This window comes from Protobothrops mucrosquamatus, unplaced genomic scaffold (assembly GCF_001527695.2).
Source record: "Protobothrops mucrosquamatus isolate PMUCROS unplaced genomic scaffold, P.Mucros_1.0 scaffold1654, whole genome shotgun sequence".
NCBI lineage: Eukaryota > Metazoa > Chordata > Lepidosauria > Squamata > Viperidae > Protobothrops > Protobothrops mucrosquamatus.
Window position 1 is genome coordinate 13,528 of NW_015387811.1, and position 22,639 is coordinate 36,166.

The 22,639-nt window shown below is 38.1% G+C and overlaps 1 protein-coding gene across 1 annotated transcript in view; it reads right to left on the bottom strand.

Moving 5' to 3' along the window:
- LOC107293563 (vascular endothelial growth factor receptor 3-like) overlaps positions 1-22,639 on the bottom strand; it is a gene marked incomplete at its 3' end in the record, with an annotated part of 65,487 nt that overhangs the window by 6,933 nt on the left and 35,915 nt on the right. Inside the window, exons 2-7 of the mRNA XM_015822717.1 lie at positions 21,265-21,361; positions 14,697-14,968; positions 5,491-5,603; positions 4,186-4,348; positions 2,867-3,006; positions 1,098-1,269 (exon numbers count right to left, since the gene is read on the bottom strand). Coding sequence (XP_015678203.1) covers positions 1,098-1,269; positions 2,867-3,006; positions 4,186-4,348; positions 5,491-5,603; positions 14,697-14,968; positions 21,265-21,361 — 957 coding nt within the window. The remainder of the gene's footprint in view (positions 1-1,097; positions 1,270-2,866; positions 3,007-4,185; positions 4,349-5,490; positions 5,604-14,696; positions 14,969-21,264; positions 21,362-22,639) is intronic.

The window sequence follows — 22,639 nt, forward strand, 5'->3', positions numbered from 1 at the left end:
TGCTGGAAGAGCCATGTCTTGAGGGCGCGACGGAAAGCAAGAAGATCCGGAATCATCCGGATCTCGGGGGGTAGTTCGTTCCAGAGGGTAGGGGCACCCACAGAGAAGGCCCTCCCCCTGGGGGTCGCCAGCCGACATTGCTTGGCCGACGGCACCCTGAGGAGGCCCACTCTGTGGGAGCGTACCGGTCTGAGGGAGGAGATCTGCGGCAGAAGGCGGTCTCGGAGATAACCGGGTCCTATGCCATGAAGCGCTTTAAAGGTGGTAGATGTTTCCAAGACACGTAAGCTTTAACTTTCCTACTTTGGCTGCACTGTTATCCAATATGAGTACTATATACAGTATGTAAAACTGAAGATAAACTGTTTTAAAACCAACAACGTGGATGAAAAACACCAGGAAGCTAATTTACTCATTGCTTTTTGACATTAAAAGGGGTACTTAATTATTCAAAAAGACATTGCACTCAGTTCTCTGTAAAGTACGATGCACATACCTTCCCACTCCAATCCTAGGACCATGGAGGGCAACTGAACAACTTATTGATACATTAGATACCAAGCAATATATCCTTTACTGTAGGAGGTGACCAGGCTGAGCCTGAGGGAGGGGTCAAATGTGTCATCAATCATGAGTCCCTTCCCGCCCACAGGAGATCTAAGTCCAGCCCACCTTGAATTCCTTTCTATTTTTAACTCCCACTAATTTCCCTTGACCGTTAGTAGTTCAAATTCTTGTAGAAAGCTTAAGCTTACAATAAATCTTTATACACATTTGAACTTTCTGGCTCTCCTGATTTCCCCCCAGCTTGATATTTACTTAGCTACTAGACAAGAATAGTAATCCTGTACTGATGTTTCTTCTTGTAAGGTTATCTCATTAAATCTTACATGGAGAACAACATATATGGCAACATATCACCTCAATTCCTTCCCAAGGCCACATTTTTTCCTTTTTTTTCTAGCCAAAGCATTACATACTTGCCCAGAGGTTAACTGTGCTGCTGGGAATTATAGTCCCATCACAGTTTTGATGGGGGCTAACAAGAATCTAAAAGAACCTAACCGGTTTTCTTAGCCGGAGTTAGTGGTTTTTACCATGCACGATGACATCTATGCTCTCCTTCAAGTTCTGCTCCCCACTGCTAGCCTTGCATGTGTATTTTCCCAGGTCCTGTTGGCTCACATTTTGGATGATCAAGATGCTGGAGAGTTCAGTATGGGTCTGCTGGGACCGCCTCTCAGGCAGTTCTGACACTTTCCGATTCATCTGCCAGAAGAGATAGAGGGGAAGAGAAAACAGAGTTGATATTGGAAGAAATGAAATTCAGGGGCATAAAAACACAGCTTTTCTCATTACAAGATGGTTTGTATCTCTCAAAGGTTTCACAAGATAAACTAATTAAACTAGTTGATACTATAGTTGGAAACTCGTATAAATATTACTATCTACAAAATATTTTTCCCAGGGTGTCAAGGAAAACTATGTCCTTAGATACTTGGTGAGTTTTTGAAACGTATTCTTTTAATTATGTGAAAAATTGCCCAACAGTAAGGATATGAAATTCTAGCACCTATTCTGTAAACTCCCCTATATAACAAGTAGTCAAGAGGAAATAGGAATATTGAAAAAGACAATGAGACACATTTGGAGGGATGAGTGCCCAAACTTGTTAGAGGGTGCTCTTGTCTTTTTTCCTGTTCAGTCACCATCTTCTCTTGATACATGAACACCCACCCACCCATCCTGGAGTCATTTCATAGCAAGTCCAGCCATATTCCAGGTATTGGATCTTGCTCAAAGTCATTATCTAAACAGAAATCACAAGGAACATTGTAACAATGTGGATAGCATGGCTTTAGTGAAATGAGTTCTTGGCCTGACCAATAAGACATTTAACTTGTCCTCAGTTGTGGCTGTACTTTGGAACATGTATTAAATGCTACAAACCAGCAGGATTCACACTGAAAATAGTAGAAGTAGATGAAGGTGCAGTTTAATAACTCTTAAAAAAATTAACCAAGTTGTTATTGTTCTTGTTTTACCTATTTAAAAAAAACATTAGCATCAGAGGCTAAAATGATGTAGTTGGATAGCTGCACTTGGAGACAAAGCTATAGCCTATTTTAGTAAAAGATGCCCTCCTCCTGAAAGAGCAGTTCAGCCATTGGGAGTGTTACTGATTTTTCAGCTCAATGGATTTGCAGGTGATGGTTATGATGAAGAGCACATTTCACAACATTATCCAAGCCTTGACTATTGTATCGTGTTCTACATGGGGCTACTCTGAAAAAGAATGTGGGAGTAGAAATTGGATGCAAAACTAGACCACCTGTGGCCCATTGAGTCTTTGTTTCAGAGATATTTCCTTGACTAAACAGAGAAACAGAAAGAGCACACACTTGGGCAAAAAAGCAATGGGAACAATAGCAACTTTCGATTTCCTGCCAGCTTCTCCATTGCATTTCTCTGTGGAAAGCTGGCAGGGAACATTGAAAACTTTTCTTTCTTTCTTTCTTTCTTTCTTTCTTTCTTTCTTTCTTTCTTTCTTTCTTTCTTTCTTTCTTTCTTTCTTTCTTTCTCTTTCTTTCTTTTTCTTTCCTTCCTTTCTTTCTTCCCTCCCTCCCTCCCTCCCTCCCTCCCCTATAGACCACAGATGTCAAACTCGATCGTGTGACATGACATATCGTGACATATCGCAATGTTTTTTGCCTTTGCAGAGCCAGGGTGGGTGTGGCCTGCAAGTGATGCATCCAGCCCGTGGGCCACCAGTTTGACACTCCTGCACAGATCAATAACAAAAATGAGTTAGGACATATTAACTATAGAGGCTAAAAAGGAAAGAAAAGCAAATGTTAATTCATACCTGTTTTGCAGGGTAATCCCACTGGAAATCAACTCCTGAATTAAATTCAGCCCATACTGTGCAGTTGATAACTAGTTTTTCTCCCACCAATAGCTCCATGGCCTTCCTTGGAAACAGCTGAATGTCATAAAGCTCATTCCCTGGTAGAAAATGTAGTTAGGAAAAAGACAACTATTTAAACAAATAGAGTTCAACTTTTCCTTACGAAACAGAATTTTTGCTTTAAGTGACTAAAATGTCACTATGTAAGGCAAAATCACACATTGTAGATTCACTGGCATTCTAGGCCCGCTTACTTACATTTGATAAATTCTTTGCCATTAAACTGTGTTCTCATGCAATTCTTGGAATGAATGTTTAAATTCTTGCCTAAAAACAATAATCTCTTTCTTATATAATTATCATCATCCTACAATTGTCCAAAAGTTGTAGTGGCCAAAACCAAAGAACAAATGCATTTTGGATGAGGAATATGCCTTGTAAAATATGTTGCCATGAAAAACAGTGATGAGTACCACTGCATTAAAAATAGGTATAAAATTTTATTTGCCCTAATACTTTTCTTATTTCCCTTCCATTTTAATGCTATTTTACTTTCTTCTAATTCTGCAATAATTTCTGTCAGCAATAGTTGTTTACTCCTTAAGGTATGCATGCTTTTTGTGTGTATAATGTATAAGTCTCTACATTAGTACAACTGTATTGTTGTAGCAATATGCAAAAGTTAAAAAAATATGTGCTGTTATGGAAAAGTGATAGATTAATGGTTGGGATAAGATGAGATGCTTTTTGGGAAGAGCATATATTGGAGAGAGAGGTGAGAGAGAGAGAATGAGAGAGAGAGACTGAAAATTACAAATGCTCATTTGAGAAATAGGAAAAGAGGACAAAGAGTTAAGAGAAAGTGAGGTGTGAAGTTATATGTGCATTACCTCCTTAAAGAACATTCTGGGATAGAGATATATAGAGAAGTAATGGAGGTGGGGTGAAATTAAGAGTGTGAAGGTGTCAGTGTCTATGTTTACAAGCATGCATTTCACCATTGAGCACTGTTACCCCAATCTTTATCTGGAAACAGATATATTTGGAGTTCTTTGTTGTTCTTCAGCATGAGAGAGAAGTATGTCTGCCCCAGAGGTTCTGGTGATCAAGTTCTGGACTGGGATTAGTATTCATGCCCAATGTTCCTTCTCTGAATCAATGACTTAGCCACTGCTTAAACCACGGTTATAACAACATGCCTTAAAGAACTTCTTTAAGGCACCTTATTAGTTGCAATTTTATATACCAGTTGCAAAACAAACCGTTCCAAAACTCACCTGCAATGTGGACAATGAAGAAACTAGATTTGAAAGGTTTCTTATCAATGAGAGTTTCACACTGAACAAACCAGGAATCCTTGATCAGGATAGTGGGGACCAGCATTCCTCGTTTATTGTCCCAGAGAATGTTCTTTCCATCGGGATAGATGACAGAAGTTGTCTAGAAGGAACATTTTGGAAACTCTGGTCAGAAATGCAGGGACAATTTCCACAACTTCACCAAATGGCCGCTGCAGCCAGTTCCTGTTTTAGGGTTTGTCTTGTTGATGAAATAAAGCATCATTTGTAGTTTCTCCCTTTGTGAATTCTATCTACAGTAACTCTAACGAATCATTTATCAAGCAATTATCTCAATGAACCGGAATGGCTTACAGCGGGGATCCCCAACCCCCGGTCTGTGGACCGGTACCAGGCCGCGGCATGCCAGCAACTGGACCGCACAAACAAGCAAAGCCCCATCTGCGGGATGCAGGCAGCACACAAAACCACGCACCTTCCGGTCTGCGGAAAAACCTCTCTCCACGTAACCAGTCCCTGGTGCCCAAAAGGTTGGGGACCTCTGGCTTAGAGAACAAAGCATTTTTTTAAAAAATAAAAAAGAGGAAAAGTGAAATATTTAGTGTGATCTAAATATTATCAGCAGATAGCAGCAATTCCTGAGCAGGAGACTAAAAATGAAAGCACTACATGGGTTGTGAACTCATATCCTTGGCTGCGGGCCGACTATCATTTAATATATTTGCCAATGAAAATTGGCTAAGAGCAAACCTGAGTTTGGTTTTTGAGTTATAAGAAATAAGAAGGTCAAGGGTTGTAAGAAATGGTCCTTATAACCTTCTCAAAAACACTGCAATTTCTAAAAACTGCCCTTCTTGCATTGCTGTGTCAGGCACTGTAGCCCCTTCCCCCCCCCCCAAAAAAAAAACAATACTAATGAAATATTTTTCTTGCTTCCAGAAATTTCTTCTCTTTTACTAAAAACCTCTGTGTTGTGGTTTTAGGCTTCTCCAGGAAGATCATTAACATAGTAACGTAATCCACAGAAAATCCAAAGACAGCAATGCAAAAGCAAACTAAGACCAAAAGAAAAAGAAAAATACGGTATCTGGGGCAGAAATTTTTAAAGGTCATAGTTTTAGCAGACTCTAGAACTTTTCAAAGGTCATCATTTTAGCAGGTTTGCTTCCCCACCTCTATTTATCTCAAAGAGTATTTTTTTCAACTTCTGTCTGTGCCGGAAAGCCTGCCAATAAGGTAGGATCCTGAATCTTTCTGAAAAAAACAAAACAAAACATTGCTTACCAACAGCAAAGTGATGTTAAGATCTGGAACAGATACCAGGCATGGAACACAGATATTTTCCTTCTTGTAGATAAGAAGAGTCTCCGGTTTATTAATGAAAGGCTGGTCAAAATCTGAGAAGAGGAGAAAATGTGGAGGGTGAAGAGAATTGCAGCAGAAAACAAAGAAAATGTGATGAGTTTCTAGAAACTGTTTTGGTTTGTTAACTAATTGCTATGAAGAATGATACCAAACTTGGAAAAAATAAAAGGAAAAAAAAGTAAATGCATAAGCACTTTTATAAAACATGATCCAAACTGTGGATTAAGAGTGTTTAGATTTTATTCATATTTATGTTTGTGTGAGGCTCAGTATAATCTTACATTCTATGTCTGTAAATACTGTATAAGGTTTAGGCTAGGTTAGGTTAGATTAGTCATATCTTCATTGTACCTTCTCACATTTCATAGCCAAAGCACTTAAAAATCAAGTGAGATTGTAATAGATTTCTCTATAGGCAACCTTGCTTGGACCAAAACAAACTATTTTAATTCATATGGGTTATGCTAATGCTTAGAGCTTGAATTAAAAACTCCAACCCCAATGTTTATGGTATACAATTTTCAGATGGTTCTCACAAACATACCATCTCATGTGTCATCATCTTGGACTCAAGATTTATTTATAATTTGGATTATGTGTTTGTACTTATTTTGAATTAAATCGTGTCTTTTCTACTATTACCTTGGTTAGTACTAATAAACAAAAATCATGCTCCTCGAGGTGAGGCTGGCTCCAACCTTGTTAGCCTTCTGGAAGATAGTCAAAACATAGTTTTGCCAATGAATTTGGGAATCCAATGTTTGAGTGAAGCCTTTAGATGGCTATATGATAGTTCAGAGGTCACCAACCTTTCTTGGTTGGCGGACCGGAGGGAAAGGGAGGGGGAAGCATTTACATGTGTGCATGCTTGGGATGCAAATGGGGTGGGGCTAGCGCCCATGTGATACTAACCCTGCCCTGTTCTTGCACAGCGCAGCGCCCCATTTTCGCGCCCCACATCGCAGCGGCATCCTGTTTTCACACCCCAAGGCGCATCATTGTCCCATTTTTGCGCCCCGCAGCACCCCGTGTTTGCGCCCCGCAGCGCAGTGGCCTCCTGTTTTTGTGCAGCGCAGTGGCATCTCATTTTTGCACTCTGCGGCCACAGTGCTACTACGAGTGGGGGTGAGTGCACGCACATGTGCACGCACTGGCCAGCCTGTCCTGTGGCCTGGTGGCCAGTAGGCCATGGCCCACTACTGGGCCGCGGCCCACAGGTTGGAGATCCCTGTGATAGTTAACCAGATGCACTCTTGTATGATTTCTTGACATGCTGTATCTTTTGTAGTTTTTACCTTGTTTTTATTATTAATTGAACTTGTGTTTTTAATATTTTTTATGTACTTTATTAGGTATTTTCCCCCGGAGTCACTATGTAAAATGGATACCTATACAAGTGTAGATACATAGATAAATGGTAAAATCCATACTGTGCCCAGTTAAAACAACTATACAATAGAAAAATCAGGCATTTCTAAATGAAGAACCTGAATGAAAATGCTTTTCTGAATGAAAAAGACTTTTCTTAACATTTCAGAGTTTTGTTAGTATTTTGCATACAAGGGTTACAGGTTAAATAATAATGCTTACTGCACAGAGTACATTTTATGCAGATATAGTAAAAAGACAAAGAAACCTGACAAATGAAAAATAGTTATTTTTTTATACATTTCTCTCTATAAAACATCACACACATGGGCCATACTTAATAAATAAGCAATCCATTCACATTTGACTTTAAAGAGTCCCTTTTATAAAAAAAAATGATGAAATATACACTGGAAATTTAAGTTTTTTATTTATTTTAAAATGGATATTTTTTCCGCTCACAACCTGAGTACATATGTTCCTACTAGTTAGTGGCTTGTTTGCAAGGAAATCTCTATAATAAATGATCCAAGCTTACCTAGAGTAATAATATTTTTTATTTATAGTCACTGACTAGTTGTATATAGCATACAAGATACAACTAAAACAACCTTGAAAATTAAAAATAACACTATAAAACATAAAATGGTAGAATCACTACTGAGAAAATGGAAAATAACATTCATCTGACAATATTATATAAATAAATTAATTTGGGCATATGAAATTTCTCCTCTGATCCCTGGACTACAAATCAGTGTGTCATTTATCGTTATTATTTTAAACCTGCAGAGATGGTATTATCAGCAAATTGAATGGTTCTTAGGGGCTGCCACAAAGAAGAGGGAATCAAGCTATTCTCCAAAGCGCCTGAAGGCAGGACAAGAAGCAACGGGTGGAAACTAATCAAAGAGAGAAGCAACCTAGAACTAAGGAGAAACTTCCTGACAGTTAGAACAATTAACCAGTGGAAAAACCTGCCTCCAGAAGCGGTGAATGCGCCAACACTGGAAGTTTTTAAGAAGAAACTGGACAGCCATTTGTCCGAAATGGTATAGGGTTTCCTGCCTGAGCAGGAGGTTGGACTAGATGACCTCCGAGGTCCCTTCCAANGTCCCTTCCAACTTTATCATTATTATTATTATTATAAAATTCGGCTATGGAATTTTTGATGTTGTTCTGACAGTCTGATATGAATGCAAACACACCTCAACCTCTGAGTCTGATTAATCTTTTCCCAGAGGCTCATATAATCTATAGAAATTGCAACACATGAATATATGACCTATGCCCAATCATTCAGAGTAGAAGCTCCACCCATCTTCAACAACAGCTCAAATGCATTCATCAAGCTGGCTAGAAAGAGCTTTCAAGGAATAGGGTGAGCGTACTCAAGACAAAATTCAATTTTGGTTGTAGTCATGAAATATTGGCCAAATGTGCCAAAACTGAACTCTAAACTCCAAACTGGAGGTCAATATCTATCACCTTCCTTGGGTGATGATCATGGGTTTAGAAGATTATAACACAGAAGAATAGTAATAATAGTAAAGAACCTGAATTAAGGAATAAAATAAAGAAAAATAACTAAGTTGTGCTTTTATAAAACTAACAAAACAAAAATGTTGTAACAGAATGGAATAAAACGATGGTTTGATTTTTATACAATTGATAAATATATTCAGAGAAATAACGATGTAGATGTATGTATGAAAGGGCTAAAATATATGTCAAAATGTCAATAAATTATCCTTGTTGCTATTGTGGTGCTTCTGTAAGTAGGACTTTACAAGCAAAGGACAGAGCATGTTAAATTCCAGTGAATACTGACAATGGAAGAACCAGAGATTACATTTGGGGAAAATTGTACAAAATTTTGAATGAATGCTATCCAGCAGGTGTGGGGGTGGGTGGGAATCAACTAAGTGACATGAATAGATGGGGTAGGAATAAGATGAGAGAGCACTGGGCTGTTTGGAGACCAAAGAATGAATGAAAATGGCTGTTTGATGAGTATCTGCTTAGAAAAAAAGTTTAATTGGAATATGCAGTAGTTTAGGCATCACTATCATGTGGAGTGTCCTTACTTTACTGCTGAATCAAATCCTTTAAGCAGAAAGAGAGAGAGAGAGAGAGAGAGAGAGAGAGAGAGAGAGAGAGAGAGAGAGAGAGAGAGAGAGAAGCATCACTGCAGTTAGTGCTTCACTCCCTCCCTCTTCCTCCTCCTCCTCCCTTTCTTACTGTGATTTTCACTGAGATCTGCCACTGTAGGAAACTGACAAAGCCCCACCTCTGAAAGACTGGAAGGGAGATGATGATGATGCCAAGGACCAACGAAGCATTGACTTCAGAATGGGTGGGTAGAATGCTGAGGAGTTAGGAAGCAAAATAAGGCAATCATGTCTACCAAAAGGAACCTGTCCAGCACACAGCTCTACGGAAAACAGTGCAAAACTATCTTCACAACATTTTCTCTGGAGCAGCTAGGTTAGAAATTAATTGGCTTAGGTAGCAAAACCCTCATAAGCATCAGAGAATTTTGGGGAATAGAGGAATAGAATGCCGATCCCAGATCAGCAGAAAAGAAACTGTCCAAGGCCTCCTTTATCCTAAACCAAGCTTCAAATTGCTCCCAAACATTCATTCTTACATTTCTTTTCCAGAAGCTCATTATATCCCTCAGCCCTCAGCTTACTCTCTGATTACACTGACAAAGAGCAAAATGGATTTACAGACTAAGAAAACAAATTTACTTCATCATCCTACAATTGCGCAAGGTCAATTTAAGGCATTCCCCTCCCCCCCCCCGCCGCCCTCATAGGCATTGCTGTACATCAGCTTCTTTGTTGCTAAATGCTCCTGACTGGAGGTTTTGGATTTTATTCCATCTCTGTGTTTTTATATAAATATTCCTCCAGGATGTATTTGAAGAGCAGCCACAGATGTTCATAGCAAAGACCAAGGGCAGATTAGATTAAGAGAGAATTAACATTTGTGAGGGGAAATTCCTGCCAAACTTCTAATGCCTCTGGCTATTGTTATTTTGAGTTTGTTATTGGAGAATGGTTTATTTTAACATACCAGCAACAGTTGCTCAGTGGGCAAACCACAGGGGCTCAGTATTAATTGGCCATATTAAATTTAGATTGGTTTCTAAATACCCAAAGTCCATGATCTAGATTAATACATAGATAATTCAAAAGCAGTAGCATTCTCCTTTTAAAAAGTGAGCTCTTGTTTTCTAAACATTGTGTTACCTCTATCCAAAGGAAGGGCGAGATGTTGGTAAGTGAGGCACATGAAAGGGATCCCAAGAGGTGCTTAAGGCTAAGGGAAAGACATTCCATCTTGTCTATGGGAAGAAGTGGTAGTTAACATTGTTTATGCCCAGAATGCTTTGGCGTGGTTCAAAATTTGAGGGCTTCAATTTCTAATACTCTATGGTGATACATTGGCAATATCTGATGTGGGTTCCAAAATTAAAGTAATCTTGAGGGAAACAGGAGGTCTAGAAACATGAAATACGAGCTGTCCTCGGTGCTGTCTGAGCTTGGTTGTTTTCTTGCAATGTTTCGTTACCCAAGCTAGGTAACATCATCAGTGCTAGTCAGTCATGATGTTACCTAGTTTGGATAATACAGTAAAACGTCTGCAAGAGAGCACCAAGGACTTCTCATTTCAACCCTGAATTACAAATATTCTCCTTTACTGGTAACATGAAATATAAACAAACAAACAAACAAACAAACAATACATTTTTCAATGTGCTTTTCTCAAATTATAATTTATGCTCAGTTGTACCTTAAAAAGATTTGCTTCCTATAGTAATAAGACTGTTCTTCTGCTGAGTCCATAGCATTGAAGGAAATGTGCTAGTTGGCCTGAGCAGCATGAGAATCAATCACATATATGTGTGACTTCAAACATGTTTTTATCACATAATATTTGGCCTTGACATAGTTCCAGTGTGGCAATTTTGCTTCCCTCCTAGATATCTAGAGTAGTATTGTTGTACAATAACAAACACATATATGTGAACGATGAGTAATGTGACCACATCTTAGCTAGGTCCACATGAATGTGACATGAATATCCTTGTTTCATCACTTAGCTATTCCAAATTGCACCAATATATTTTCTCCTCTAGAAACAATAGAAAACTAGCACATGGAAGGGGAAGCCACAGTTATAGAAGGAGGATTTCAAAGAGAGAAGTGACAGGCAGGGAAATCTTCCCTTTTTTAAAATTATGAAATAACCCATAATTCTTATAAAACAAAAACAGCATCTGAGCTTTATTACTAATTGGTTAGTAACTAATTAAAAGTAATTGGTAATGAACGAGACTTCATAGGTTACAAGAAACCTGGAGAGATAAATACATAAGACATCACATTTGTCTCTGCCTTATTATGGACTCTTGTTATGGATACACAGAGTCTTCAGATGCGTGCAGAGTTTGTACAGGACACCATAACTACATTATACATAAAATATGTATCTGGTTGTTGATGCTTATTAATGCTGCTAGTCTGGATTTGAGAATGGAGAACCCCACTGAATTATGTAACATATCGTCTCACTTGTCTGCAAGAAGTACTCAGGTTAGCAAAGGATATGGAAAGAAATTCAGTGAAATGAAAAACCTTTGGCAGACATTTTATTAAAATTAAGTAACCATGTTTGTACTTTTCATCATTAAGTTGTCACTTCTTATCATTGTATATATTCATCTGTGGTTTATTTTTCTGATGCTTTCCAACATAGGCTGACTATTTGTGCAATAACTCTTAGACAAGGATCTGCAGCAAACACAGTCCTTTTAGATAGTTTTCAAAGTTCAAGTGAATAGATATGTTGTTATTTTTAGAACTGTATTATATTTTTCATTCTATCTGAATATGAACAGTGGTAGATTGCATTATTTAACCATATTTGATCAAACTAATATAGAGCATATATGAAAATAATTCTTTCTTCATGTCAAATAAACTATGTGTTTTAGAGAACAATTATAAAAATACAGATATGTTTTCCCACTAATCCTATTATTATCTATTATATTACCAAGAAAGTTATTACAAGTTTACATACTGAGTTACATATTTCAGTTAAAGAGGTCTTGATCTGAAAGAGCTGTAGTGCACATTCTTTCTTAATTTTAAACTTTGATACTATTTGAGTGATACCTAGTTCATTGGGCATGTTAATTTCTTTAAACATGGATAAATTACAACATACTGGAAATCTTGAAACATCTATCATAAATTACTATTATTCAAAGCAATGTGTAAGAGAGGGGGGGACAGAATCTTTCTTTAACATATCTAGCAATGCATTATTTCATCTCTTTTTGTTTCCATTTTTATCAAAACAACTTATTACTCTATATCCCAAACAATGTGTTTAATTTAGTAGTCGGTAAGCTGGGCCACTACTGTATTTCTAGGGCATCATAGAAGCAAAAGCTCCTGAATTCCAGGACAACAGAAACATCAACCCCAGGCACCAATGTAATTCAATCCCCCAGACAGGCTACGGCTACAACAATACCATACAAGAGGATGGATACTGATTTGTTTTTAAAGCCTTGCCCTCCCTCTTTACTCCACCAAATTTAACTAGTTGTACGCAGATGACAGAGGGATGTGGCACATAAATATTTAGAATGCACAGAGGAGGAGTGTAGTTCTACATAGGAGCTATGAGGAATGGAAAACTCTGTTCTCTTGCAAACTGGGATTGTGGGCAACAGCTCATCTTTTTTCAAATACTGCTTACAAAAATTTCAGAACAATCAACAGCTATTTTGTGTTTTCGCAATCAACTGCCATGGTTTCTTTTGTTGAAAGTATAGTTAGGCAGAAAGGACTCTACAAACACAAATTACAGGATCTGATGATGGGCTGTATCAGGACCAATAATTGATTATCTCTTGTGTTTTTAAGCCATCCAGCAAGTGAAGTTCTCTGTAGAGTGCACAATCAAATTGAGATATGACAAAGCTGTGACATTCTGATTAAGTGGTTCTTGGGTCAGAAAAATGTTGTATTGAAGGGGGGGGCACTCCCTCAATTCCCCTTGGTCAGTGGGGGCAGATGTGTTCTTCTACAAGCTTTGGTTGATCAACCAGGTGGGGCCATTTGTAGATAAAATTAGTTAAGTACTACAATTTCTTCTTTGGTAATTTCCTCTTGGGGGAATCTAAATGTGGCATAGTGGGTACAAAGTGGGATTAGTAGCAGGGAAATTGAGCTTTAAGTTCTCATTCAACCATAGAAACTCAGTGGGTGATTTGGGGTCAGTCAGCCTATTTCACAAGAATTATTTTCCATGTGGAAAAAACTGGAAGATGGAACAAAATGTATGTCATCTTAGTACCTACAGAAAAAAGTGGGATCTAAATTCATGAAATAAGGTATTTTTCATTAAGCTTTCCTTGAAGACTATCTTAAAAACTCTAATTAGCAAAAACCTTACTGACAGAATTTTAACCACTGGGCTTGATGTTTCATATAATTCCAATATTAAAATAGTGCACTATGGTAGTTGCCAGTTTGTTTTCAGGCTTTTTCAGTATGTTTCATATCTCATAAGTATACAACAGGGTATCTCAAAAGGCTACACCCAAAGTGCTTTCCTTATCCTAAGTGCCTTTCTTATCAGACTTAATTACATTAATTAATGACTACATATTACAAATTATTCCTGAGCTGTGGAATGCCCTTCCTAAAGAGATATGCCTGGCTTTTAATTTATTTTTTTGAAACATTCAAGATATATTTTTTTCACCTGGGCATGTGTATGTATAAAACAACTCAGGAGATCTTCATAACTGAAGTTTAACAGAGAAGTTATTCATTATATTTTGTCATCACTATTAGACATTAGTTTTATTGTATTACATTAACTTTCCCAATCACTTATTATATATGTTATACATTGCCCATGAATCTGTTTGAAGAAAATTGTTACTACAACTGAATAAAATGAAAATATATCAATGGAGGAATCCAATTATCTAGTCTGACTGCATAATCAGCATGGAGGTTCTGAGCTCCCCTCTTGAACCCTATGAGGATTTCCCTGCAACACAACAGCCCTTACTTTCAAGTCACTATTCATATATTGCAGGGGTCCCCAACCCCCGGTCTGTGGATCGAAGCAGTCCACGGCATGCCAGAAACTGGACCACGCAAGCAAGCAAAACCGAACCCACAGGATGCAAATAGCACACGAAACCACACCTCCTCTGGTCCCCGGAAAAACCTCTTTCCACAGAACCGGTCCCCGATGCCCAAAAGGTTAGAGGCTGCTGATATATTGGCTCTGGGGTTGTGCAAATACTGCTATTCCTTCTGGTGTAGTGCATGCAGCTGTTGTGTGTTTTTTAAAAAAATACTTTCTACTTACAAAAGCGACAAAGAAACAAGCTGGCACAGGAATCTGGCGGCAGTGTTGCTAGTTAACAAGTACAATGACAGACAAATTTCAGGATTCTGATAAATTTTCCCATGACAATTTCTACCTTGCATTGCTCAGACTGATGCTGTATCCCCATTTCAAAAGGCGTGATCATCTCTTTTTTCCTAATAAAAATTTAAAGTGCAAGTAAGTTTCCCTTCATCAATCTACTTTTTGAATAGTGAATTCCCATCATGTTGTAAAAAACTTTATTGCAGCTTTTGGCCAAGGAATATGTCCACTTAGGAATTTAATCTGCATGGGTGGGCTGAGCAAGTTTTTTCCCTTCTTACCTCTCACAAACACGTAGGTGCTGACAGCAGTGGTGCCTTCTATTTTGGCATTGATGTACTTGTAGTAACAGCGGTAGTAACCTGTATCATTGGCCTGAGTCCCAGTCAGTGTCAAGACTTTGCAATAGGGCTTTGCATCAGCGCCCTCACAATCTTCTTCCTTGACTGTTCGGATGTCGTTGACACTCACTACCACTGAGTCACTCTCCTTTCCCGTTTGGACAGTGTCTTCTTGAATGCCAGGCCACAACCATTCCAAAGGATGTTGTCCTCTTTATTTGGCCAAGAGAAGAGAATGAGAGTTAGATGGATTACCACGTTCCTCTCTAGGACAAATCTTGTGTTCTAATATTTTCCCCTCCCATTCTTTCTGCCAGAAAAGTCACACTGGAAAGTTTTCTAAACTGTAATAACCGCCTTGATGCTTTTTACATTTTCCTGTTGGAAAGAGGAGAATAGAACTACAATTTGCAGAATATACAGGAAAGAAGAGATGATAGATGGATGGATGGATGGATGGATGGATGGATGGAAGGAAGGAAGGAAGGAAGGAAGGAAGGAAGGAAGGAAGGAAGGAAGGAAGGAAGGAATCCATCCATCCATCCAGTCAAGTCTCTGCAGGAGCTGTGGGGGCAAAATGGTTAGTATTGCAGGCTGACTCTGGCCATAGCCAGCAGTTCGATCCTGACAGGCTCAAGATTGACTCAGCCTTTCATCCTTCCAAGGTTGGTAAAATGAGGACCGAATTGTTGGGTGCAGTATGTTGGCTCTGTAAACCAGTATTGTTAAAGAGTACTGTTGCTATTGTATAGAGCAGGGGTAGTCAACCTTGGCTCTTTTATGACTCGTGGACTTCAACTCCCAGAATTCCTGAGCCAGCATGGCTCAGCATGTAAACCTCTCCCTTTCTCCTCAGCATGGCTGGCTCAGGAATTCTGGGAGTTGAAGTCCACCAGTCATAAAACAGCCAAGGTTGACTACCCCTGGTATAGAGACTATGCATGCCAGTTGGACCAAGCAGCAAGGAACTAAGGCAGACATAAGTGGTGGTAGTAAAAGAGTCAAGAAAACTAGATCTCTACCAATACTAGCTTTCCATTTGTGAGGTGAGGTTTTTTTTTTTTTGCTAATCAGATTCCCCCATGTGTCATGTATCAGGCTTCAAAACACTGTGATACTTTAATTCAAGCATTGAGAGATTCCTTCCATATGTCTCTAAATTCTACAGCAGCTTTCCCCTACCTAGTGTCCTTTGAAGCATAAGTCTCAAAATTTTTAGCCAGCATGGTCAAAGTTATATTGAACAATACACATGGAGGATATCCAAAACTGTAAGATACTGCAGTGCTTTGCAGACTTATCCATAGTTCAGCACAGGGCTTTTTTTGTCATAGAACGCCCAGAACGGAGTTCCGGCACCTTTTTTGGATGGAACCTTGTAGAGTAGGCAAGGCGGGTTGTATGACGTGTGTGAGTTCTGGCACCTTTTTTTTTTTTTACATAAAAAGCACTGGTTCAGCACACACATTACAAACTTTATAGGCCTATTTTCTAGTTGCCAGCTAGAACAAAAATTGCAATTACAGTAGGTATCCAGGGGATGATCCTTAGGAAGGGAGGGAGGGAGGGAGAGAGAGAGCAGTTAAAGGCTCCTTGCTTTTTAATTTTGAATACTGACAATTGATCAGTTTTTTATAAGCCAGAGTTGTCCCAAACTTTCATGCTACTAATAATATTTGGTTGCTGTCTATCCATGAGAAGTTGGGAGAGGAGACTGGCCAATTTTTTTCTTCTCTGTAATGACAGCCACAAGCTGCCACTGCTGTAATATTATCAAATTGTAGATAGCAGTAACTTGCACCTCTTTTGGAATATTTGCTGATTTGACTGACACATGAAGTTGCGTAAAACAAGAGATGGGTAGCACCAGTTTCTTACACATTTCTGCTCTCTGTTTCCATAAGATAATTACATGGAACTTTGATACTGAAAGATATTTTCATAAATACTTTTACCCAGCTTTAGAATATCATGAAATTATCTTCATCTGAAAAGCTTTGAGGATTCAAGCCGTATTTGCATGGTATTAGAATATTTTAATAAATAAAACCCTATTTTTCACTATTTTTTGTCAACCAAATGCCGAACCAGGATCAACAAGAAATATATTGGTGCCTCTGTTTATGTCTCCTGGCAATCAACAGTGACACCATTTTAATTTATCATGTTGCATAACCCAGGCTCTATCGTTAACTTATGTAGATCATGCAAACATGGAAAAATGTTTTAATTAAACAAACCATGGTACATATCTATGGAGATTCTCAGTCATCCAAGTCATAGTTGTCCCATTTGGGAAAACCATGCTTCAGTTTATGATGGATAAAAATATCATGTAAGACCAGCTACTGAAAGGCTGTTTCATTTCTAGAGGCAGTCTGTGCTGCTCATAATAGTTGATGGATTACTTCTTCATAAGTCCTCCTTTAATATAATTGAAGTTAAGGTCCATCACTATGTCTTATGCCAGAGAGCAATACAGTGAGCCAGATGCAATTACCAAAGTCTTTGTTGTACCATTTAAATAATTGCAACTGCAATTTTAAAATTAATTGATTGATTTTATTTCAATACTTATAGGTGAAATCAGAGCACAGAAAAGAATTCTGTGCCATTATGGCGCAACGATTTTTTTAATGCGGTAGTATAATCAATGGACAGAATTAACAGAGTTGGAAGGGATCTTGGAGGTCTTCTAGTTATACCGTTCTAGAATGTTTTGGGAGTAAAGAGATGTTTATATGTGGCACTTCACAAAGCTCCAGTATGCGCTGCACAAAAATTTCAGGCTGGGGATACAAAAAATAGATGATTCTTCTGTAAGTGTTTAGAGAATAGGGGATCTGAACTTTGTAGGAGGCAAGACCTAATGGGCATAAATAATATTGCAAAATTCTTTCCCAGCAAATTTATAGTTTGGAAGCACAACGTAATCGTATTTTAATTTTGTCTTGATCTGAGCATATCAGGNAAGGAAGGAAGGAAGGAAGGAAGGAAGGAAGGAAGGAAGGAAGGAAGGAAGGAAGGAGTCCATCCAGTCAAGTCTCTGCAGGAGCTGTGGGGGCAAAATGGTTAGTATTGCAGGCTGACTCTGGCCATAGCCAGCAGTTCGATCCTGACAGGCTCAAGATTGACTCAGCCTTTCATCCTTCCAAGGTTGGTAAAATGAGGACCGAATTGTTGGGTGCAGTATGTTGGCTCTGTAAACCAGTATCGTTAAAGAGTACTGTTGCTATTGTATAGAGCAGGGGTAGTCAACCTTGGCTCTTTTATGACTCGTGGACTTCAATTCCCAGAATTCTTGAGCCAGCATGGCTCAGCATGGAAGCCTCTCCCTTTCTCCTCAGCATGGCTGGCTCAGGAGTTCTGTGAGTTGAAGTCCACGAGTCATAAAAGAGCCAAGGTTGACTACCCCTGGTATAGAGACTATGCATGCCAGTTGGACCAAGCAGCAAGGAACTAAGGCAGACATAAGTGGTGGTAGTAAAAGAGTCAAGAAAGCTAGATCTCTACCAATACTAGCTTTCCATTTGTGAGGTGGTTTTTTTTGTTTTTGTTTTGCTAATCAGATTCCCCCATGTGTCATGTATCAGGCTTCAAAATACTGTGATACTTTAATTCAAGCATTGAGAGATTCATCCATCTCTCTCTAAATTCTACAGCAGCTTTCCCCTACCTAGTGTCCTTTGAAGCATAAGTCTCAAAATTTTTAGCCAGCATGGTCAAAGTTATATTGAACAATACACATGGAGGATATCCAAAACTGTAAGATACTGCAGTGCTTTGCAGACTTATCCATAGTTCAGCACAGGGCTTTTTTTGTCATAGAACGTTCAGAACGGAGTTCCGGCACCTTTTTTGGATGGAACCTTGTAGGGTAGGCAAGGCAGGTTGTGTGACGTGTGCGAGTTCTGGCACCTTTTTTTTTTTACATAAAAAGCACTGGTTCAGCACACACATTACAAACTTTATAGGCCTATTTCCTAGTTGCCAGCTAGAACAAAAATTGCAATTACAGTAGGTATCCAGAGAGAGCAGTTAAAGGCTCCTTGCTTTTTAATTTTGAATACTGACAATTGCTCAGTTTTTTTATAAGCCAGAGTTGTCCCAAACTTTCATGCTTCTAATAATATTTGGTTGCTGTCTATCCATGAGAAGTTGGGAGAGGAGACTGGCCAATTTTTTTCTTCTCTGTAATGACAGCCACAAGCTGCCACTGCTGTAATATTATCAAATTGTAGATAGCAGTAACTTGCACCTCTTTTGGAATATTTGCTGATTTGACTGACACATGAAGTTGCGTAAAACAAGAGATGGGTAGCACCAGTTTCTCACACATTTCTGCTCTCAGTTTCCATAAGATAATTACAGGGAACTTTGATACTGAAAGATATTTTCATAAATACTTTTACCCAGCTTTAGAATATCATGAAATTATCTTCATCTGAAATGCTTTGAGGATTCAAGCCCTATTTGCATGGTATTAGAATATTTTAATAAATAAAACCCTATTTTTCACTATTTTTTGTCAACCAGATGCCGAACCAGGATCAACAAGAAATATATTGGTGCCTCTGTTTATGTCTCCTGGCAATCAACAGTGACACCATTTTAATGTATCATGTTGCATAACCCAGGCTCTATCGTTAACTTATGTAGATCATGCAAACATGGAAAAATGTTTCAATTAAACAAACCATGGTACATATCTATGGAGATTCTCAGTCATCCAAGTCATAGTTGTCCCATTTGGGAAAACCATGCTTCAGTTTATGATGGATAAAAATATCATGTAAGACCAGCTACTGAAAGGCTTTTTCATTTCTAGAGGCAGTCAGTGCTGATCATAATAGTTGATGGACTACTTCTTCATAAGTCCTCCTTTAATATAATTGAAGTTAAGGTCCATCACTATGCCTTATGCCAGAGAGCAATACAGTGAGCCAGATGCAATTACCAAAGTCTTTGTTGTACCATTTAAATAATTGCAACTGCAATTTTAAAATTAATTGATTGATTTTATTTCAATGCTTATAGGTGAAATCAGAGCACAGAAAAGAATTCTGTGCCATTATGGCGCAACGATTATTTAATGCGGTAGTATAATCAATGGACAGAATTAACAGAGTTGGAAGGGATCTTGGAGGTCTTCTAGTTATACCATTCTAGAATGTTTTGGGAGTAAAGAGATGTTTATATGTGGCACTTCACAAAGCTCCAGTATGCACTGCACAAAAATTTCAGGCTGGGGATACAAAAAATAGATGATTCTTCTGTAAGTGTTTAGAGAATAGGGGATCTGAACTTTGTAGGAGGCAAGACCTAATGGGCATAAATAATATTGCAAAATTCTTTCCCAGCAAATTTATAGTTTGGAAGCACAACGTAATCGTATTTTAATTTTGTCTTGATCTGAGCATATCAGGTTATTATCTCTGGATGAACTGGATCAAAACAAAGGGAGTGGCTATGCTCTTTGGGAAGATTTAGAGAACAGATCAGTCTCTTTACTTTGGCAATAGCAACTTTTCGTATGAGATTCCAGACTGGAAATTAGAAACTTTCCTGTGTCCTCTGAGACTTTGTCATCTAAATTATTGCTTAATGCAATTTGGACTAAAATATGTTCATATAACTGTTTTCTCTTCTTTGGAGGAAACATAAAATAAAAGGCTTTACTCAGTCAGGGGATAAGAAATGTTGCTTTCCTTTTGCTGATGTCCATCCGAACTTCTTAATACAATGTAACTGCATGACCACTATTTGGTAACTAATTATGTATATACTCTGATGAACTCTGATGATTTTTAGGTTTGTCTAAAGTAGGAACTAATCAGTGTTAACACTATGCCCATACTGCACAAGAAGTCTCTTATTCAACAATTCATAATTTAAAAAAACAGAGCAAGTATGTATGTAGTTCTTGCTAATAAACAAGTCATGACTATGCTGACAAACACTTAAATTCAGATATAGTATATATTAGATGTCTTGACATGGCGAAAATCTGGCAGGTCAGTGTGCTATTCACATTAATAATCCAGGTTTTCTCAAGTGGAAGGCCAATCCATATATCTTTATTATAGGACGCTATAGTGAACTATAAAATGTTATTCTTTGTTTTACTCAAAGTGCCAAATTTCGTCTGAAACATGAATACATGTATTCCCTCCCTCTCTCCTACATATGTAACTTTCCCTGTTATTCTATCATTATGCTTTGAATCTAGGCAGTGTTCAAAAAGAGTTACTTGTGTGGATATTTCAGTAAAATTAACACTGTCTATATCTCCTTGCAGCCTCAGTTTTGCAGCCAGATATGGCAGTCCAACTTACAAGTCTATTTCAGGTATTCCTAACAAATCAATTTACATTCAGTCTTTTCAGCAGTGCTAAAGATAACAAGAGGTCTCTACCATTTCAAATGCCTATGAATACTCTTTGAGAGAAAAATGACCACATCACCCACAGATGAAGCCACATGAAAAACATTCTTATTTGACTCTTACCTGCAAGTAATATTTAAGGTCTCCTTAGCATTGATAATATATTCCTCTTCTGTGATGCTGAGAATGGGTGGTGTCATAGAATAGCCACTAACCAGATCTGGGGAGAGAAAGAAAAAGAAAAAGAAAAGAAATTCACGATACTATCTAAATAGATTATCCAATAATGTACTCCTTAACATTAATATTTACTGTTAGTAAATACAAATACATTACTGATACGTTAGTATCAGCTCTATCACACACGTCATGGAATGGCTTCATTTGACCAGGCCTTCTATGCCTCAGCTTCTGAGTCCAGGCAGAATAGGCCAGATGCTGCCACATATCATGAAAAACTTTTATGTTGAACTTTTATAAAATACAAGCGACATCAGGTTGACTGAATAAAACACCCACAAATTGTGCACATTCTGGATTTTTGGTTCTTTTTTTGCATACAAATATACACAGTGTAAGGGGGGATAGATATTTGTTTCAAATGACAGGCACTCAGAATATTTAATGACTAAAGAATCTTTTTATGCACAAAGATGGAAAGACACACTAATTTCCATAATGGAAGAATGGATGGTAAAGACGATGGATTATTTTAATTAAACAGAAGAATTTATCTAGTTTATCCAGTTCCTGTCTCTACCCAAAATCAAAATGAATTGCAATCTGGAAAAATAATTAAGATATTTCTGAGAAGCAAAATAAAGTGCATTTATTTATTTGGAAACTAGAATCCCATATATATATATATGGATGGCTCTAGTTTGAGCTGATACAGGCAAAAGATTTCTTTCTCCCATATTTGGGTCGACAGGGTGCATCAAAAAGCACTCAAGGTAACTCTCCTCCCCTGTCTCTTCCCTCCCTGACACAGCTGACAAAGTGAGAAAGAGCCTGTGGCCTAGAGGTTAACACAGCTCCTTAACATGCAGGCAGCCCAGGTTCGAATCTCAGAAGGGTATGTTTGGCTGATGAGAGCTAAAAAAAAAGTTTGAAATAGCTATCCCATTCTCCCTTAACATACCCCAATGGTATTAAAATCAAAGCTATTTAATTAATGTTGATCCAGTTTCTATAGATACATCATCAGTCTTATATGCCTTTTCTGATTGACCTACTCATCTCTCAACAAAGTTTTTCTTATAGTAAGTATTGGAGTATTGCAGTAATAATGACAGCAGTAGCAGCTGCTACAACAATATGAAATGGTAGGAAGGAGGCAGACACTTCCTGGATTGTTACAGTGTTGCCTAGCTATTCTTTTTTAAATCCTTTGTTCAAGGCATTTAGAATCAAGCTTGAAGTTGACTTCCCAAAAGAAACAAACCAAAACTCTGTTAACGGAGGTAGAAATACTTGAGATACATTAAAGCCAAATACT